This window comes from Pseudorca crassidens, chromosome 2 (assembly GCF_039906515.1).
Source record: "Pseudorca crassidens isolate mPseCra1 chromosome 2, mPseCra1.hap1, whole genome shotgun sequence".
NCBI classification, from domain to species: Eukaryota; Metazoa; Chordata; class Mammalia; order Artiodactyla; family Delphinidae; genus Pseudorca; species Pseudorca crassidens.
The window spans coordinates 38,118,675-38,134,937 of record NC_090297.1 but is presented as its reverse complement, the minus strand read 5'-3'; the positions used below and the strand labels follow the sequence as shown (position 1 = coordinate 38,134,937).

Genomic DNA, 16,263 nt, shown 5'->3' with positions numbered 1-16,263 from the left:
ATTAGGGAGTGTTCTAATTTCATTCTTTTACATGTAGCTGTCCAGTTTTCCCAGCACCACTTATTGAAGACACTGTCTTTTCTCCATTGTATATCCTTGCCTCCTTTGTCATAGATTAGTTGACCACAGGTGCGTGGGTTTATCTCTGGGCTTTCTATACTATTCCATTGATCTATATTTCTGCTTTTATGCCAGTACCATATTCTCTTGATTACTGTAGCTTTGTAGTATAGTCTGGAGTCAGGGAGTCTGGTTCTTCCAGCTCCGCTTTTTTCCCTCAAGAAAAAAGACTGCTTTGGCTATTCAGGGTCTTTTGTGTCTCCATACAAATTTTAAGATTTTTTTGTTCTAGTTCTGTAAAAAATGCCATTGGTAATTTGATAGGGATTGCATTGAATCTGTAGATTGCTTTCGGTAGTATAGTCATTTTCACAATATTGACTCTTCCAATCCAAGAACATGGTGTATCTCTCCCTGTGTCATCTTTGGTTTCTTTCATCAGTGTCTTATAGTTTTCTGAGTACAGGTCTTTTACCTCCTTAGGTAGGTTTATTCCTAGGTATTTTATTCTTTTTGTTGCAATGGTGAATGGGATTGTATCCTTAATTTCTCCTTCTGATCTTTCATTGTTAGTGTATAGGAATGCAAGAGATTTCTGTGCATTAATTTTGTATCCTGCAACTTTACCAAATTCATTGATTAGCTCTAGTAGTTTTCTGGTGACATCTTTAGGATGATCTATGTATAGTATCATGTCATCTGCAAACAGTGACAGTTTTACTTCTTCTTTTCCAATTTGTATTTCTTTTTCTTCTCTGATTGCTGTGTCTAGGACTTCCAAAACTATGTTGAATAATAATGGTGAGAGTGGACATCCTTGTCTTGTTCCTGATCTTAGTGGAAAGGCTTTCAGTTTTTCACCATTGAGAATGATGTTTGCTGTGGGTTTGTGGTACATGGCCTTTATTATGTTGAAGAAGGTTCCCTCTATGCCCACTTTCTGGACAGTTTTTATCATAAATGGGTGTTGAATTTTGTCAAAAGCTTTATCTGCATCTATGGAGATGATCATATGGTTTTTCTTCTTCAATTTGTTAATATGGTGTATCACATTGATCGATTTGCATATATTGAAGAATCCTTGTATCCCTGGGATAAATCCCACTTGATCATGGTGTATGATCCTTTTAATGTGTTGTTGGATTCTGTTTGCTAGTATTTTGTTGAGGATTTTTGCATCTATATTCATCAGTGATATTGGTCTGTAATTTTCTTTTTTTGTAGTATCTTTGTCTGGTTTTGGTATCAGGGTAATTGTGGCCTTGTAGAATGAGTTTGGGAGTGTTCCTTCCTCTGCAATTTTTTGGAAGACTTTGAGAAGGATAGCTGTTAGCTCTTCTCTAAATGTTTGATAGAATTCACCTGTGAAGCCATCTGGTCCTGGACTTTTGTTTGTTTATTTTTTTAATTTATTTATTTTATTCAACTAATTTTTTTGGCTGCATTGGGTCTTCGTTGCTGCACATGGGCTTTCTCTAGTTGCGGCAAGTGGGGGCTACTCTTCATTGCAGTTCACAGGCTTCTCATTATGGTGGCTTCTCTTGTTGGAGAGCACAGGCTTTAGGCGCGCAGGCTTCAGTAGTTGTGGCACACAGGCTCAGTAGCTGTGGCTCGTGGGCTCTAGAGTGCAGGCTCAGTAGTTACGGTGCACGGGCTTAGTTGCTCCACAGCATGTGGGATCTTCCCAGACCAGGGCTCAAACTCATGTCCCCTGCATTGGCAGGCAGATTCTTAACCACTGCACCACCAGGGAAGTCCCTGTTGGAGGATTTTTAATCACAGTTTCAATTTCATTACTTGTGATTGGTCTGTTCATGTTTTTCTATTCCTTCCTGGTTCAGTCTTGGAAGGTTATACCTTCCTAAGAATTTGTCCATTTCTTCCAGGTTGTCCATTTTATTGGCATAGAGTTGCTTGTAGTAGTCTCTTAGGATGCTTTGTATTTCTGCAGTGTCTATTGTAACTTCTCCTTTTTCATTTCTAATTTTATTGATTTGAGTCCTCTCCCTCTTTTTCTTGATGAGTCTGGCTAATGGTTTATCAATTTTGTTTATCTTCTCAAAAAACCAGCTTTTAGTTTTATTGATCTTTGCTATTGTTTTGTTTCTATTTCATTTATTTCTGCTCTGATCTTCATGATTTACTTCCTTCTACTAACCTTGGGTTTTGTTTGTTCTTCTTTCTCTAGTTTCTTTAGGTGTAAGGTTAGATTGTTTATTTGAGACTTTTCTTGTTTCTTGAGGTAGGATTGTGCTGCTACAAACTTCCTTCCTAGAACTGCTTTTGCTGCATCCCACAGGTTTGGATCGTCATGTTTTTATTGTCATTTGTCTCTAGGTATTTTTTTATTTCCTCTTTGATCTCTTCAGTTATCTCTTGGTTATTTAGTAACATATTGTTTAGCCTCCATGTGTTTGTGTTTTTTACGGTTTTTTTCCCTGTAATTTATTTCTAATCTCATAGCGCTGTGGTTGGAAAAGATGCTTGATTCAATTGTCTTAAATTTACCAAGGCTTGATTTGTGACCCAAGATGTCATCTATCATGGAGAATGTTCCCTGTGCACTTGAGAAGAAAGTGTAATCTGCTGTTTATGGATGGAGTGTCCTATAAATATCAATTAAATCTATCTGGTCTACTGTGTCATTTAAAGCTTGTGTTTCCTTATTAATTTTCTGTCTGGATGATCTGTCCATTAGTGTAAGTGAGGTGTTAAAGTCCCTCACTATTATTGTGTTACTGTTGATTTCATCTTTTATAGCTGTTAGCACTTGCCTTATGTATAGAGGTGCTCCTAGGTTGGGTGCATATATATTTATAATTGTTATATCATCTTCTTGGATTGATCCCTTGATCATTATGTAGTGTCATTCCTTGTCTCTTATAACATTCTTTATTTTAAAGTCTATTTTATCTCATATGAGTATTGCTACTCCAGCTTTCTTTTGATTTCCATTTGCATGGAATATCTTTTTCCATCCCCTCACTTTCAATCTGTATGTGTCCCTAGGTCTGAAGTGGGTCTCTTGTAGACAGCATATATGTGGGTCTTGTCTTTGTATCCATTCAGTGAGCCTGTGTCTTTTGGTTGGAGCATTTAATCCATTCACATTTAAGGTAATTATCGATATGTATGTTCCTATTACCATTTTCTTTATTATTCTGGGTTTGTTCTTGTAGGTCCTTTTCTTCTCCTGTATCTCCCACTTAGAGAAGTTTCTTTAGCATTTGTTGTAGAGCTGGTTTGGTGGTGCTGAATTCTCTTAGCTTTTGCTTGTCTGGAAAGCGTTTGATTTCTCCATCGAATCTGAATGAGATCCTTGCCAGGTAGAGTAATCTTGGTTGTAGGTTCTTCCCTTTCATCACTTTAAATATATCATGCCACTCCCTTCAGGCTTGTAGAGTTTCTCCTTAGAAATTAGCTGTTAACCTTATGGGAGTTCCCTTGTATGTTATTTGTCATTTTTCCCTTGTTGCTTTCAATAATTTTTCTTTGTCTTTAATTTTTGTCAATTTGATTACTATGTATCTCAGCATGTTTCCCCTTGGGTTTATCCTGCCTGGGACTCTCTGCTCTACCTGCACTTGGGTGGCTATTTCCTTTCCCATGTTAGGGAATTTTTCAACTATAATCTCTTCAAATATTTTCTCAGGTCCTTTGTCTCTCTCTACTCCTTCTGGGACCCCTATAATGTGAATGTTGGTACGTTTAATGTTGTCCCAGAGGTCTCTTAGGCTGTCTTCGTTTCTTATCATTCTTTTTTCTTTATCATGTTCTGTGGTAGTGAATTCCACCATTCTGTCTTCCAGATCACTTATCTGTTCTTCTGCCTCAGTTATTCTGCTATTGATTTCTTCTAGTGTATTTTTCATTTCAGTTATTGTATTGTTCACCTCTGTTTGTTCTTTAATTCTTCTAGGTCTTTATTAAACATTTCTTGCATCTTCTCAATCTTTGCCTCCATTCTTTTTCTGAGGTCCTGGATTATCTTCACTATCATTATTCTGAATTCTTTTTCTGGAAGGTTGTTTATCTCTACTTCATTTAGTTGTTTTTCTGGGATTTTATCTTGTTCCTTCATCTGGTACATAGTCCTCTACCTTTTCATTTTGTCTATGTTTCTGTGAATGTGGTTTTCGTTCCACAGGCTGCAGGACTGTAGTTCTTCTTGCTTCTGCTGTCTGCCCTCTGGCAGATGAGGCTATCTAAGAGGCTTGTGCAAGCTTTCTGATGGGAAGGATTGGTGGTGGGTAGAGCTGGGTGTTGCTCTGGTGGGCAGAGCTCAGTAAAACTTTAATCAGCTTGCCTGCTGATGGGTGGGGCTGAGCTCCCTCCCTGTTTGTTGTTTGGCCTGAGGTGATCAGCACTGGAGCCTAGAGGCTCTTTGGTGGGGCTAATGGTGGGCTCCGGGAGGGCTCATGCCAAGGAGTACATCCCAGAACCTCTGCTGCCAGTGTCCTTGTCCCTGCCGCTTCTGCAGGAGACCCTCCAACACTAGCAGGTAGGTCTGGTTCAGTCTCCTATGGGGTCACTGCTCCTTCTCCCTGGGTCCTGATACGCACAATACTTTGTGTGTGTCCTCCAAGAGTGGAGTCTGTTTCCCCCGGTCCTGTCAAAGTCCTGCAATCAAATCCCACTAGCCTTCAAAGTCTGATTCTCTGGGAATTCCTCCTCCCACTGCCAGATCCGCAGGTTTGGAAGCCTGACGTAGGGCTCAGAACCTTCACTCCAGTTTGTGAGTCACTCACCCAGCGGTTATGGGATTTGATGTTATTGTGATTGCGCCCCACCTACCATCTCATTGTGGCTTCTCCTTTGTCTTTGGATGTGGGATATCTCTTTTGTTGAGTTCCAGTGTCTTCCTGTTGATGACTGTTCATCAGTTAGCTGTGATTCCAGTGCTCTCACAAGAGGGAGTGAGCGCACATCATTCTACGCCATCTTGAACCAATCTCCACATAGAGTCTTTATGTCCCAGAGAAAGACCATCCAATGATGATTGTCTCCTCCAGGCAGATTCCCAGCCAGAAGACCCTTCTATGGGTAATGGTCTTGGCAACAGCTTCTAGCCCCCAAGCCCCCCAGGTGGCCAGACCCCACCACAGCACTGTGGCCCAAAGTCCTGAGTTTCTGTATCTATTACTCACGCAAGAAGCTGCACCTGCAACATAGGCAACATCTGCCGCTCCTTCTTCCTTGAACGCTTAAAGATGTTGTTCTCCTCCTCATGAAGGGAGTGGCGGTCTGTTGTACAGGGCACATCCACCAGCACCTGCCCAGGAGTGTTAAAGCATAAAGTATTAGGGCTCCTTACAGGCTCCTCTTCCTCAGGCCAGGGGTGTTTTAGGCCCCTAACCTGGAGGGTTCTGCAGAGTGCTCCCCTAGCCCATCCCCCCACTGCAGAGCATCTGACAAAGCTTCTCACTTTAACCTGGTGGACAATTGTGAAATAATCAGTGGGAAAATAGTACATCTAAGTATACTCATGGCTGGGCAAAAAACCAAAACCAACACACAAAAAACTGAATTAAGTAATTGATATCAACCTAGAAAGAAATCTTCAGTGCTTCAGGGCTCTGTCCTTGACTCTGTCCCTAGCTATTTGAATGAAAACATCCAATTTACAGATGATATAATACCCAAAGGGTAGCTAATATATTGAATAACAGGATCAGGATTCAAAATTATCTTATGCTAAAACAATGTCATATCCAATATGGAAAAGTTTTAAAGTGAGAGATGGAAAGTCATTCATTCATTGAGGAATTCCTCAGTGGTCCAGTGGTTAGGACTCCACGCTTTCACTGCTGAGGGCCTGGGTTCAATGCCTGATCAGGGAACAAAGATCCCACAAGCTGCGCAATGTGGCCAAAAATAAATAAATAAATAAAGTTATTCATTTATTTACTAAGAACCCACTCTGCGATGGGCACTAAAGACCAAAAAACAAAAACAAAAAACCTACCCATCCCCCCAAAAAAACAGTCCTGTATTTACATTTCAAAAAGTAAAATCAGGACTTCCCTAGTGGTGCAGTAGATAAGAATCCACCTGCCAGTGCAGGGGACATACGTTCCAGCCCTGGTCTGGGAAGATCCCACATGCCGCAGAGCAACTAAGCCTGTGCGCCACAACTACTGAGCCTGCGCTCTAGAGCCTGTGAGCCACAACTACTGAAGCCCGCATGCCTAGAGCACGTGTTCTACAATAAGAGAAGACACCGCAATAAGAAGCATGTGCATCGCAATGAAGAGTAGCCCCCACTTGCCGCAACTAAAGAAAGCCCGCGTGCAGCAATGAAGACCCAGTGCAGCTAAAAAATAAATTAAATTTATTTAAAAGAAGAAGTAAAATCATCTGTGGAAAAGATCTATAAATTTTCAGTCAAGCAGAAATTCCGAGTAAATTAGTAATGACCCAGTGTTCAATATCCTGCTGTACTCCGAGGCTGAATGAATTGATACAGTGTATACAGAGTAAGAGAAATAATGACTACCTTGCATTCTGGTCAGGTCGTATCTCAAGAAATGTGATGCGGCTAGCGTCCACAGGAAAAATTGACATTAACTAAATAGGAATGCTCAGAGAAGGGCATAGGAATGCTCAGAGAAGGGCCACTGGGATGTTTAGAAACCACACGATAGAAGAAATTAATACCTTCTGTTTCCAGGAACGTAGTAAACTAGATATCTTGAAACCCTTGTGATACAAAATATCTAAACATAAAATATATTTTTAAGGCCTTCCCTGGTGGCGCAGTGGTTGAGAGTCCGCCTGCCGATGCAGGGGACACGGGTTCGTGCCCCAGTCCGGGAAGATCCCGCATGCCACGGAGCGGCTGGGCCCGTGAGCCATGGCCGCTGAGCCTGCGTGTCCAGAGCCTGTGCTCCGCAACGGGAGAGGCCACAACAGTGAGAGGCCCGCGTACCACAAAAAAAAAAATATATATATATATATATTTTTTTATATATATATATATATTTTTAATACTTTTAAATGCATAGCTCATAGAAAATTAGAGAAATCCTCAGAAGCCAAAGAAAAACCAGGAGCACAAATCTAGGGAGGGATTCCAGAGCTGAAGTCGATGCCTTCTATTTTTTTTATCTTTTTTAATTGAAGTATAGTTCACTTACAATGTTGTATTAGTTTCCGGTATATAGTGAAGTGATTCAGTAAATATATATATTTACACGTATATATTATATATATTATTTTTCAGATTCTTTTCTTTGTACTTTATTACAAGATACTGAATACAGTTCCCTGTGCTATAGGGAACTATATTCCCTATAGCACACTTCCCACTAGGCCACCAGGGAACTCCCAGGACCTTGTTGTTTATCTGTTTTATATACAGTAGTTTGTACCTGCTAATCCTAAAACTCCTAATTTATCCCTCCCCCCTTCCCCTCTGGTAACCATAAGTTTGTCTTCTATGTCTGTGAGTCTGTTTCTGTTTTGTAAGTAAGTTCATTCCTATCTTTTTTTTAGGTTCCACATGTAAGTGATCTGTGATATTTGTCTGTCTGTGTCTGACTTACTTTATTTAGTATGATAATCTCTAGGTCCATCCATGTTGCTGCAAAAGGCATTATTTCATTTTTTTTGTGGCTGAGTAGTATTCCACTGTATATATGTACTGCATCTTCTTTATCCATTCATCTGTCAATAGACATTTAGATTGCTTCCGATTCTTGGCCCTTGTAAATAATACTGCTATGAACATGGGGGTGCATGTATCTCTTTGAATTATAGTTTTGTCTGGACATATGTCAAGGAGTGGGATAGCTGCATCATATGGCAACTCTATTTTTAGTTTTCTGAGAAACCTCCATACCATTTTCCATAGTGGCTGCACCAATTTACATTCCCACCAACCGTGTAGGAGGGTTCTCTTTTCTCCACACCCTCTCCAGTGTTTATTATTTATAGACTTTTTGATGAATGCCATTCTGACTGATGTGAGGTGATACCACATTGTAGTATTCTTTTTTATTTTTTATTTTTGGCTGCATTGGGTCTTCACTGCTGTGCGTGGGCTTTCTCTAGCTGCAGCAAGTGGGGGCTGCTCTTCATTGCGGTGCACGGGCTTCTCATTGTGGTGGCTTCTTTGTTGCGGAGCACAGGTGCTAGGCGTGCAGGCTTCAGTAGTTGTGGCACACAGGCTCAGTAGTTGTGACTCGCAGGCTCTAGAGCGCAGGCTCAGTAGTTGTGGCACACAGGCTCAGTAGTTGTGACTCGCAGGCTCTAGAGCGCAGGCTCAGTAGTTGTGGCACACAGGCTTAGTTGCTCCATGGCATGTGGGATCTTCCTGGACCAGGGATTGAACCCATGTCCCCTGCATTGGCAGGCGGATTCTTTTTATTTATTTATTTATCTATCTATCTTTGGCTGCGTTGGGTCTTCATTGCTGCACGCAGGCTTTCTCTAGTTGCTGTGAGTGGGGGCTACTCTTCATTGAGGTGTGTGGGCTTCTCACTGCTGTGGCTTCTCTTGTTGCAGAGCACGGGCTCTAGGCACACGGGTTTCAGTAGTTGTGGCACACAGCCTCAGTAGTTGTGGCTCACGGGCTCTAGAGAACAGGCTCAGTAGTTGTGGTGCACGGGCTTAGTTGCTCTGCGGCATGTGGGATCTTCCTGGACCGGGGCTTGAACCCGTGTCCCCTGCATTGGCAGGTGGATTCTTAACCACTGCACCACCAGGGAAGTCCCAGCAGGCAGATTCTTAACCACTGTGCCACCAGGGAAGTCCCCACGTTGTAGTTTTCATTTGCATTTCTCCAATAATTAGCAATGTTGATCATCTTTTCATGTGCCCATTGGAGGTGCCTTCTATCTTTTATCAATCCCTAGTAACCCAAACCCTTGGAGGGCAGAAAACTGGGCACTTGAGGTACAGAATTGGAATGGAAATCCACAGAAAAGTCAAAATCCTTAAAGGGCTACATGCTCAATCAAAGTATGAACTAGGGGGGAAAAAATCGGCCACAATGGGACTTCCCTGGCAGTCCAGTGGTTAAGACTCTGTGCGTCCAATGCAGGGGGCACAGGTTCAATCCCTGGATGGGGAACTAAGATCCCACATGCCACGTGGCACAGCCAAAAAAAGAAAAATCAGACACAATGGAAGACAAGAGAACTTGTCTGTTTTGGCTTTAACTCCAGGCAAAAAGAAAAAAAAGTCTCCCTGAGAATTTGTAACCACTCAGATAGGAGGTTCAAACTCATGATGCCTGCATGATCCAGAAAATTCCCTGTAGAGCAATAAATGGTCCTGGATTGAGCAATCCCCCAAACACCTATCTTTTTTTTTTTTTTTTTTTTTTTTGCGGTACGCGGGCCTCTCACTGCTGTGGCCTCTCCCGTTGCGGAGCACAGGCTCCGGACGCGCAGGCTCAGCGGCCATGGCTCACGGGCCCAGCCGCTCCGTGGCATGTGGGATCTTCCTGGACCGGGGCACGAACCCGTGTCCCCTGCATCGGCAGGCGGACTCTCAACCACTGCGCAACCAGGGAAGCCCACCAGGGCTCTTTTAATTAACTAGGCAATGATCATAAGCTGACAATGAACAAAATCAGGCTTTACACTTCTAGTAAAAGCAGAATAGCTTGTAAACCAATGCTCCTGGTGGAACAATTAGAAATGCTTGACAAAATATTTAAAATATCTATCTGAAATCATTAGAGATCTACTAAAGAACCAAGAACTGAGGGGCTAAGATCCTAGAGAGGATAAAGTACAGGTAGGTAAGCCAGAAGCATTCAGCTCTACTGTGACAAATAAGGGGTTGAGAAGATGAACAGAACTTTCAGCAGTCTTATAGAACTGTGGGGACAAAAACTGGAGTTCAGAGTCTACACCAAGGAGTAGAGGGTCCTAGTAAAGAAACATCTCATGCCTTGAGCTAGAGCGCTGAAATTAAATACCCTACGTATAAAGGTAAACTGGAAAAAGAACAGCCCTCACAAACTCCAGCTTTGAATCAGCCTAATTTCTGGCTGAATTAAGATGATCTGCTCTGATGTTAACTGTCAGCCTTAGGAAAATCAAATCCTTTCCAGAGGAAGATATCTAGAGCCTCAGATTATCCCTGCAATTCTTCACAAAAAACGTCTGGTATTCTAACAAAAAAATCACTAATACCAGGAGATAAAACCAAATGACCAAAAACCAAGAGAAAAAACAGATCATAGAAGCTGACCCATGAGATCCAAATACTAGAATTATCATAGTATTTGAAAAAATCATGCGTATGTTCAAGAAGTTAGATGAAAAGACATAAAATTTTATCATTTCTAATTTCTACAGAACTAGAATTTTTTTTAAATAATCAGCTGGAAATTCTAAAACTGGAAAATATAATAACTGAAATCAAGAACTCAATAGATGCAGTGAGAATATAAGTTACTGCAGCCACTATGAACAACAGTATGGTGGTTCCTCAAAAAATTAAAAATAGAACTATCATATCATCCAGAAATTCTACTTCTAGGTATTTACCTGAAGATAACAAAAACTTTACTTTGAAAAGATATCTGCACCCCCACGATCACTGCACCATTATTTACAATAGCCAAGACGTGGAAACAACCTAAGTGCCCATCAACAGATGAATAAATAAAGAAAATGTGGAATATATATACAACGGAATATTACTGAGCCATAAAAGAGAAGGAAATTCTTCCATTTGAGACAATATGGATGGACCTTGAGGGCATTATGCTAAGTGAAATAAGTCAGACAGAGAAAGACAAATACTGCATGATCTCACTTATATGCAAAATGTGAAAAAAAAAAAAAGAAAGAAAGAAAGAGCTAGTAGATACAGAGAACAGAGTAGTGGTTACCTGAGGCAGGGAGTGGAAGGTGGGCACAATGGGTGAAGGTGATTAAAAGGTACAAACTTCCAGTTATAAAACAAATAAGTCCTGGGGATATAATGTACAACATGATCACTATAGTTAGCAATACTGTATTATATATTTGAAAGTTGCTAAGAGAGTAGATTTTAAAAGTTCTCAGAAGTTCCCTGGTGGCCTATTGGTTAGGATTCCGAGCTTTCTCACGCTATAGCCCAGGTTCAGTCCCTGGTCAGGGAACTGAGATCCCACAAGCTGCATGGTGCAGCCAAAAAAAAAGGTTCTCATGATAAGAAAAAAATTTGTGGGACTTCCCTGGTGGTCCAGTGGTTAAGACTGCATGCTTCCATTGCAGGGGGCACAGGTTCAATCCCTGGTCCGGGAACTAAGATCCCACAGGCCGCATGGCAGCCAAAAAAAAAGAAAAAAATTTGTTAACTATGTGTGGTGATAAATGTTAATTAACTAAACTTATTGTGATAATCATCTCACAATATATACGTATATCAAATCATTATGTTGTACACCTAAAACTAATACAATATTAACATGTATGTCAATTATTTCTCAATTTTTAAAAAGACCTCAACAGATGTATTTAACAGCTTATTAGACACAGGTAAGAAAGGACTGGTGAATCAGGTCAAACACGACATCCAGATTGAATCATGATGGAAAAAAGAGAAATACAGGAAAGAATATAAAACTTATATGGGACATGATGAAAAAGCCTAACATACATGTAATTAAAGTCCCAAAATTATGAGAAAAAAATGAAACAGAAAATTATATGAAGAGATAATGACTGAGAATTTTCTAAAACTGATGAGAAAATCAAACCACAGATTCAGGAAGCACTATGAACCCCAGGCAGGAGATATACACACCACCTTTAAAGGAGTTTTTTTTTTTTTTTTGAGGGGGGGGCATGCCTCATGGCTTGTGGGATTTTATTTCTCTGACCAAGGACTGAACCCAAGCCCTGGCAGTGAAAGCACTGAGTTCTAAACACTGGACTGCCAGGAAATTCCCCTCAAGAAGTTTTAATAAGACTTATAGTTGACTTCTCAACAGAAACAATGAATAGCAAAATAAATAAGATCTTCAGGGACTTCCCTGGTGGTCCAGTGGCTAAGACTCCATGCTCCCAATGCAGGGGGCCCAGGTTCAATCCCTGGTCAGGGAACTAGATCCCATATGCTGCAACTAAAGATCCCGCACACCACAACAAATATCCCACGTGCCTCAACTAAGACCCAGTGCAGCCAAATAAATAAATAAATATTTTAAAAAATAAAAAAACAAGACCTTCAAAATGCTAAAAGGAAACAATTACCAATATAGAATTCTATGTCCAGTGAAATTATCTTTCAAATATGGTTTTTAGACTCAATGTAATTCCTGGCAAAAGCCCTGAAAGTCTTGTTGTGTAAATTGACAAAATTTATGAAAATACAAAAGAACCAAGAAGAGCCAAGAGAAATTCAAAGATAAAGTTAGAGGATTTAGTATACCAGATATTAAAGACTTATTATAAAGCCACAGCAATGAAGACAGTATAGTTTCTTGAAAAGAAAGATAAATAGGCCAATAGAACAGAACAGAATCCAGAAACAAACCCACATATATATGGATACTTGATTTATGACAAAGGTGACAAGGCAGAGCTGTGGAAAATGAATAATCTCTTCAATAATTGATACTGGGTCAACTAAATACCATTTTTAGTATCCTAACTTTGTTCACTACACATAAAAATCAGTTCCAACTGGACTGTAAATCTAAGTGACAAAGGTAAAACAAAAATGTTTCTAGGGCTTCCCTGGTGGCACAGTGGTTGAGAGTCCGCCTGCCAATGCAGGGAACATGGGTTTGTGCCCCGGTCCAGGAAGATCCCACATGCCGTGGAGCAGCTGGGCCCGTGAGCCATGGCCGCTGAGCCTGCACGTCCGGAGCCTGTGCTCCGCAACGGGAGAGGCCACAACAGTGAGAGGTCCGTGTACCACAAAAAAAAAAAAAAAAAAATGTTTCTAGAAGGTAGTACTAGAATATCTTTATTACCTTAGGGTAGGCAAAGGTATCTTAAATAAGACCTAATGTGAAGAAAAGGGAACCCTCCTACACTGTTGGTGGGAATGTAAATTGGTACAGCCATTACAGAAAACAGTACAGAGGTTCCTCAAAAAACTAAAATAGAGTTGCCGTATGATCCAGCTATCCCACTCCTGGGCATATATCCAGACAAAACTATAATTCAAAGAGATACATGCACCCCTATGTTCCTAGCAGCACTATTCACAATAGCCAAGACAAGGAAACAACTTAAATGTCCACTGACACACGAATGGATAAAGAAGATGTGGTACACATATATAATAGTATACTATTCAGCCACAAAAAAGAATGAAATAATGCCATTTGCAGCAACATGGATGGACCTAAAGATTATCATACTAAGTGAAGTAAGTCAGAAAAAGAAAGACAAATACCATATGATATCACTTATATGTGGAATCTAAAATACGACACAAATGAACTTATATACAAAATAGAAACAGATTCACAGACATAGAGAACAGACTTGTGGTTGCCAAAGGGGAGAGGGGTTGGGGGAGGGATGGATTGGGAGTTTGGGATTAGCAGGCGCAAACTATTATATATAGAAATAACCCAGGAAACTATATTCAATATCCTGTGATAAGCTATAATGGAAAAGAATGTGAAAAAGACTGTATATATATTTGTATAACTGAATCACTATGCTGTACAGCAGAAATTAACACAACACTGTAAATCAACTATACTTCAATAAAATAAATTAAAAAAAATAAGACCCAAAAGCATTAACCATTGTGACAAATTAGACTACATTAAGAACTTCTGTTTCATCCTAAGAGGGTGAAAAGATAAGTTACAGAGCGGAAGAAGATATTTATAATACATATATATAAAGGACTCATATCCAGAATACATAAAGGAACACTCACACATTAAAAAGAGACAAACAGGGCTTCCCTGGTGGCGCAGTGGTTGAGAGTCCGCCTGCCAATGCAGGGGACGCGGGTTCATGCCCCGGTCTGGGAAGATCCCACATGCTGCGGAGCGGCTGGGCCCGTGAGCCATGGCCGCTGAGCCTGCGCGTCCGGAGCCTGTGCTCCGAAACGGGAGAGGCCACAACAGTGAGAGGCCCACGTACCGCCAAAAAAAAAAAAAAAGAGACAAACAAGGGGACTTCCCTGGTAGTCCAGTGGTTAAGAGTCCACCTTCCAATGCAGGCAACACAGGTTCAATCCCTGGTCAGGGAACTAAGATCCCACATGCCATGGAGCAACTAAGCCCGTGCACCACAACTAGAGCCCGTGTGCTGCAGCTACAGGGACCACACGCTCTGGAGCTCACGCCACAACTACTGAGCCCGCGAGCTCTGGAGCCCACGTGCAACAACTAGAGAGAAGCCCGCATGCCTCAACGAAGAGCCCATGTGCCACAATGAAAGATCCCGCGTGCCGCAACTGAGACCCGACGCAACCAAAAATAAATAAATAAATAAGAAGTAAATCCTTAAAGACAGACAGGGAATTCCCTGGTGGTCCGGTGGTTAGGACTCCACACTTTCACTGCTGAGGGAATGTGAGGGAATGGGTTCAAACCCTGGTCAGGGAACTAAGATTCCACAAGCCCCATGGTGCGGCCAAATAAATAAATAAAATAAAAAGTAAATAAAATTTAGAAGTAAATAAATAAAAATAGACAGACACATTAAAAAGAGACAGATAATAGGAAAAACAGGCAAAAGACTTGAATTCTCACTTCAAAAAAAAATAGCCAATCAACACATGAAAAGGTGTCCAAGCTCATTAGTCATCAGTGAAACAAAAATTAACATCACAATGCAAATACCATTATACGCCCATCAAAATGGCTAAAGTGAGGAAAAAATAGTGTATACACACACACACACACACACACACACACACACACATATTTTTTTTGGCCACATCACACAGCATGCGGGACACAGGATATTAGTTTCCCGACCAGAGATCAAACCCGTGCCCCCTGCAGTGGAAGCACAGAGTCTTAACCACTGGACCACCAGGGAAGTCCCAAAATAGTATATGTTGATAAGGTTGTGGAACACCAGGAATTTTCATGCACTGTAGGTAGGAATGTAAACTCGCACAATCACTTGGAAAACTTTGACAGTAGTGACTAAAACTGAACATATACATACTCTATGACTCAGAAATTCAACAGGAATGTGTACATAGTGCAACAAAACACATTTACAGGAATGATCACAGCAGTGTTGTTTGTAATAGCCCCAAACTGGAAGTGACTCAAATGTCTCTTACGAATAGAATAGACTATAAATTCTGTATATACACCATAATATATAATACAGCAACAACAATGAATAAACCACTGCCAGGGGCAACAACATGGATGAATCTCACAAACATAATGAGAGAAAAAAGTCAGACAAGAGTACATAATATATGATTACATTTATATGAAGTACATCCATGGTTTTAGAAGTCAGAATAGTGATCACCTCTAGGAAGACAGAAAGGGGCATAAGAGAGTTTCTGGGATGCTGGTAGTATCATACTTCTTGAAAGGGTAGTAATAATATATTTCACTATAAGATCATTCTTTAAGCAGTACATTGATGATTTGATCACTTCTGTTATACTCAAACAGAAAAATTGTTAGAAAATTATGAAAGGTGATAAAAATGACCACAAAATTTAAAGGGAGGGCTTCCCTGGTGGCGCAGTGGTTGAGAGTCCGCCTGCCAATGCAGGGGACACGGGTTCATGCCCCGGTCTGGGAAGATCCCACATGCCGCAGAGCGGCTGGGCCTGTGAGCCATGGTCGCTGAGCCTGCGCATCCGGAGCCTGTGCTCTGCAACGCAATGGGAGAGGCCACAACAGTGAGAGGCCCGCATACCACAAAAAAAAAAAAAAAATTTTAAAGGGAAACAAGCTTCCTTGAGCAAGTGTTAGCAGAAACAACCACCAGTAGAATTAAACCCCCAAAGAGTTTTCATATTGAAATTATCTAATGTAGAATTAAAATATAAACCTTCCTGGGACTTCCCTGGTGGCACAGTGGTTAAGAATCCACCTGCCAATGCAAGGGACATGGGTTCGAACCCTAATCTGGGAAGATCCTACATGCCACAGAGCAACTAAGCCCATGCGCCACAGCTACTGAGCCTGCGCTCTAGAGCTCGTGAGCCACAACTACTGAAGCCCATGTGCCTAGAGCCCGTGCTCCGCAACAAGAGAAGCCACCGCAATGAGAGGTCTGCGCACCGCAACCAAGAGTAGCCCCC

The 16,263-nt window shown here is 41.1% G+C and overlaps 1 protein-coding gene across 2 annotated transcripts in view; it reads right to left on the bottom strand.

The window, feature by feature from the left end:
• Positions 1-16,263, bottom strand: part of NSUN4 (NOP2/Sun RNA methyltransferase 4) — a 35,146-nt gene that overhangs the window by 3,985 nt on the left and 14,898 nt on the right. For both annotated transcript variants that reach the window (XM_067726016.1, XM_067726017.1), the window contains one exon: positions 5,208-5,332. In XM_067726016.1, the coding sequence (XP_067582117.1) occupies positions 5,208-5,332 (125 nt within the window). The remainder of the gene's footprint in view (positions 1-5,207; positions 5,333-16,263) is intronic.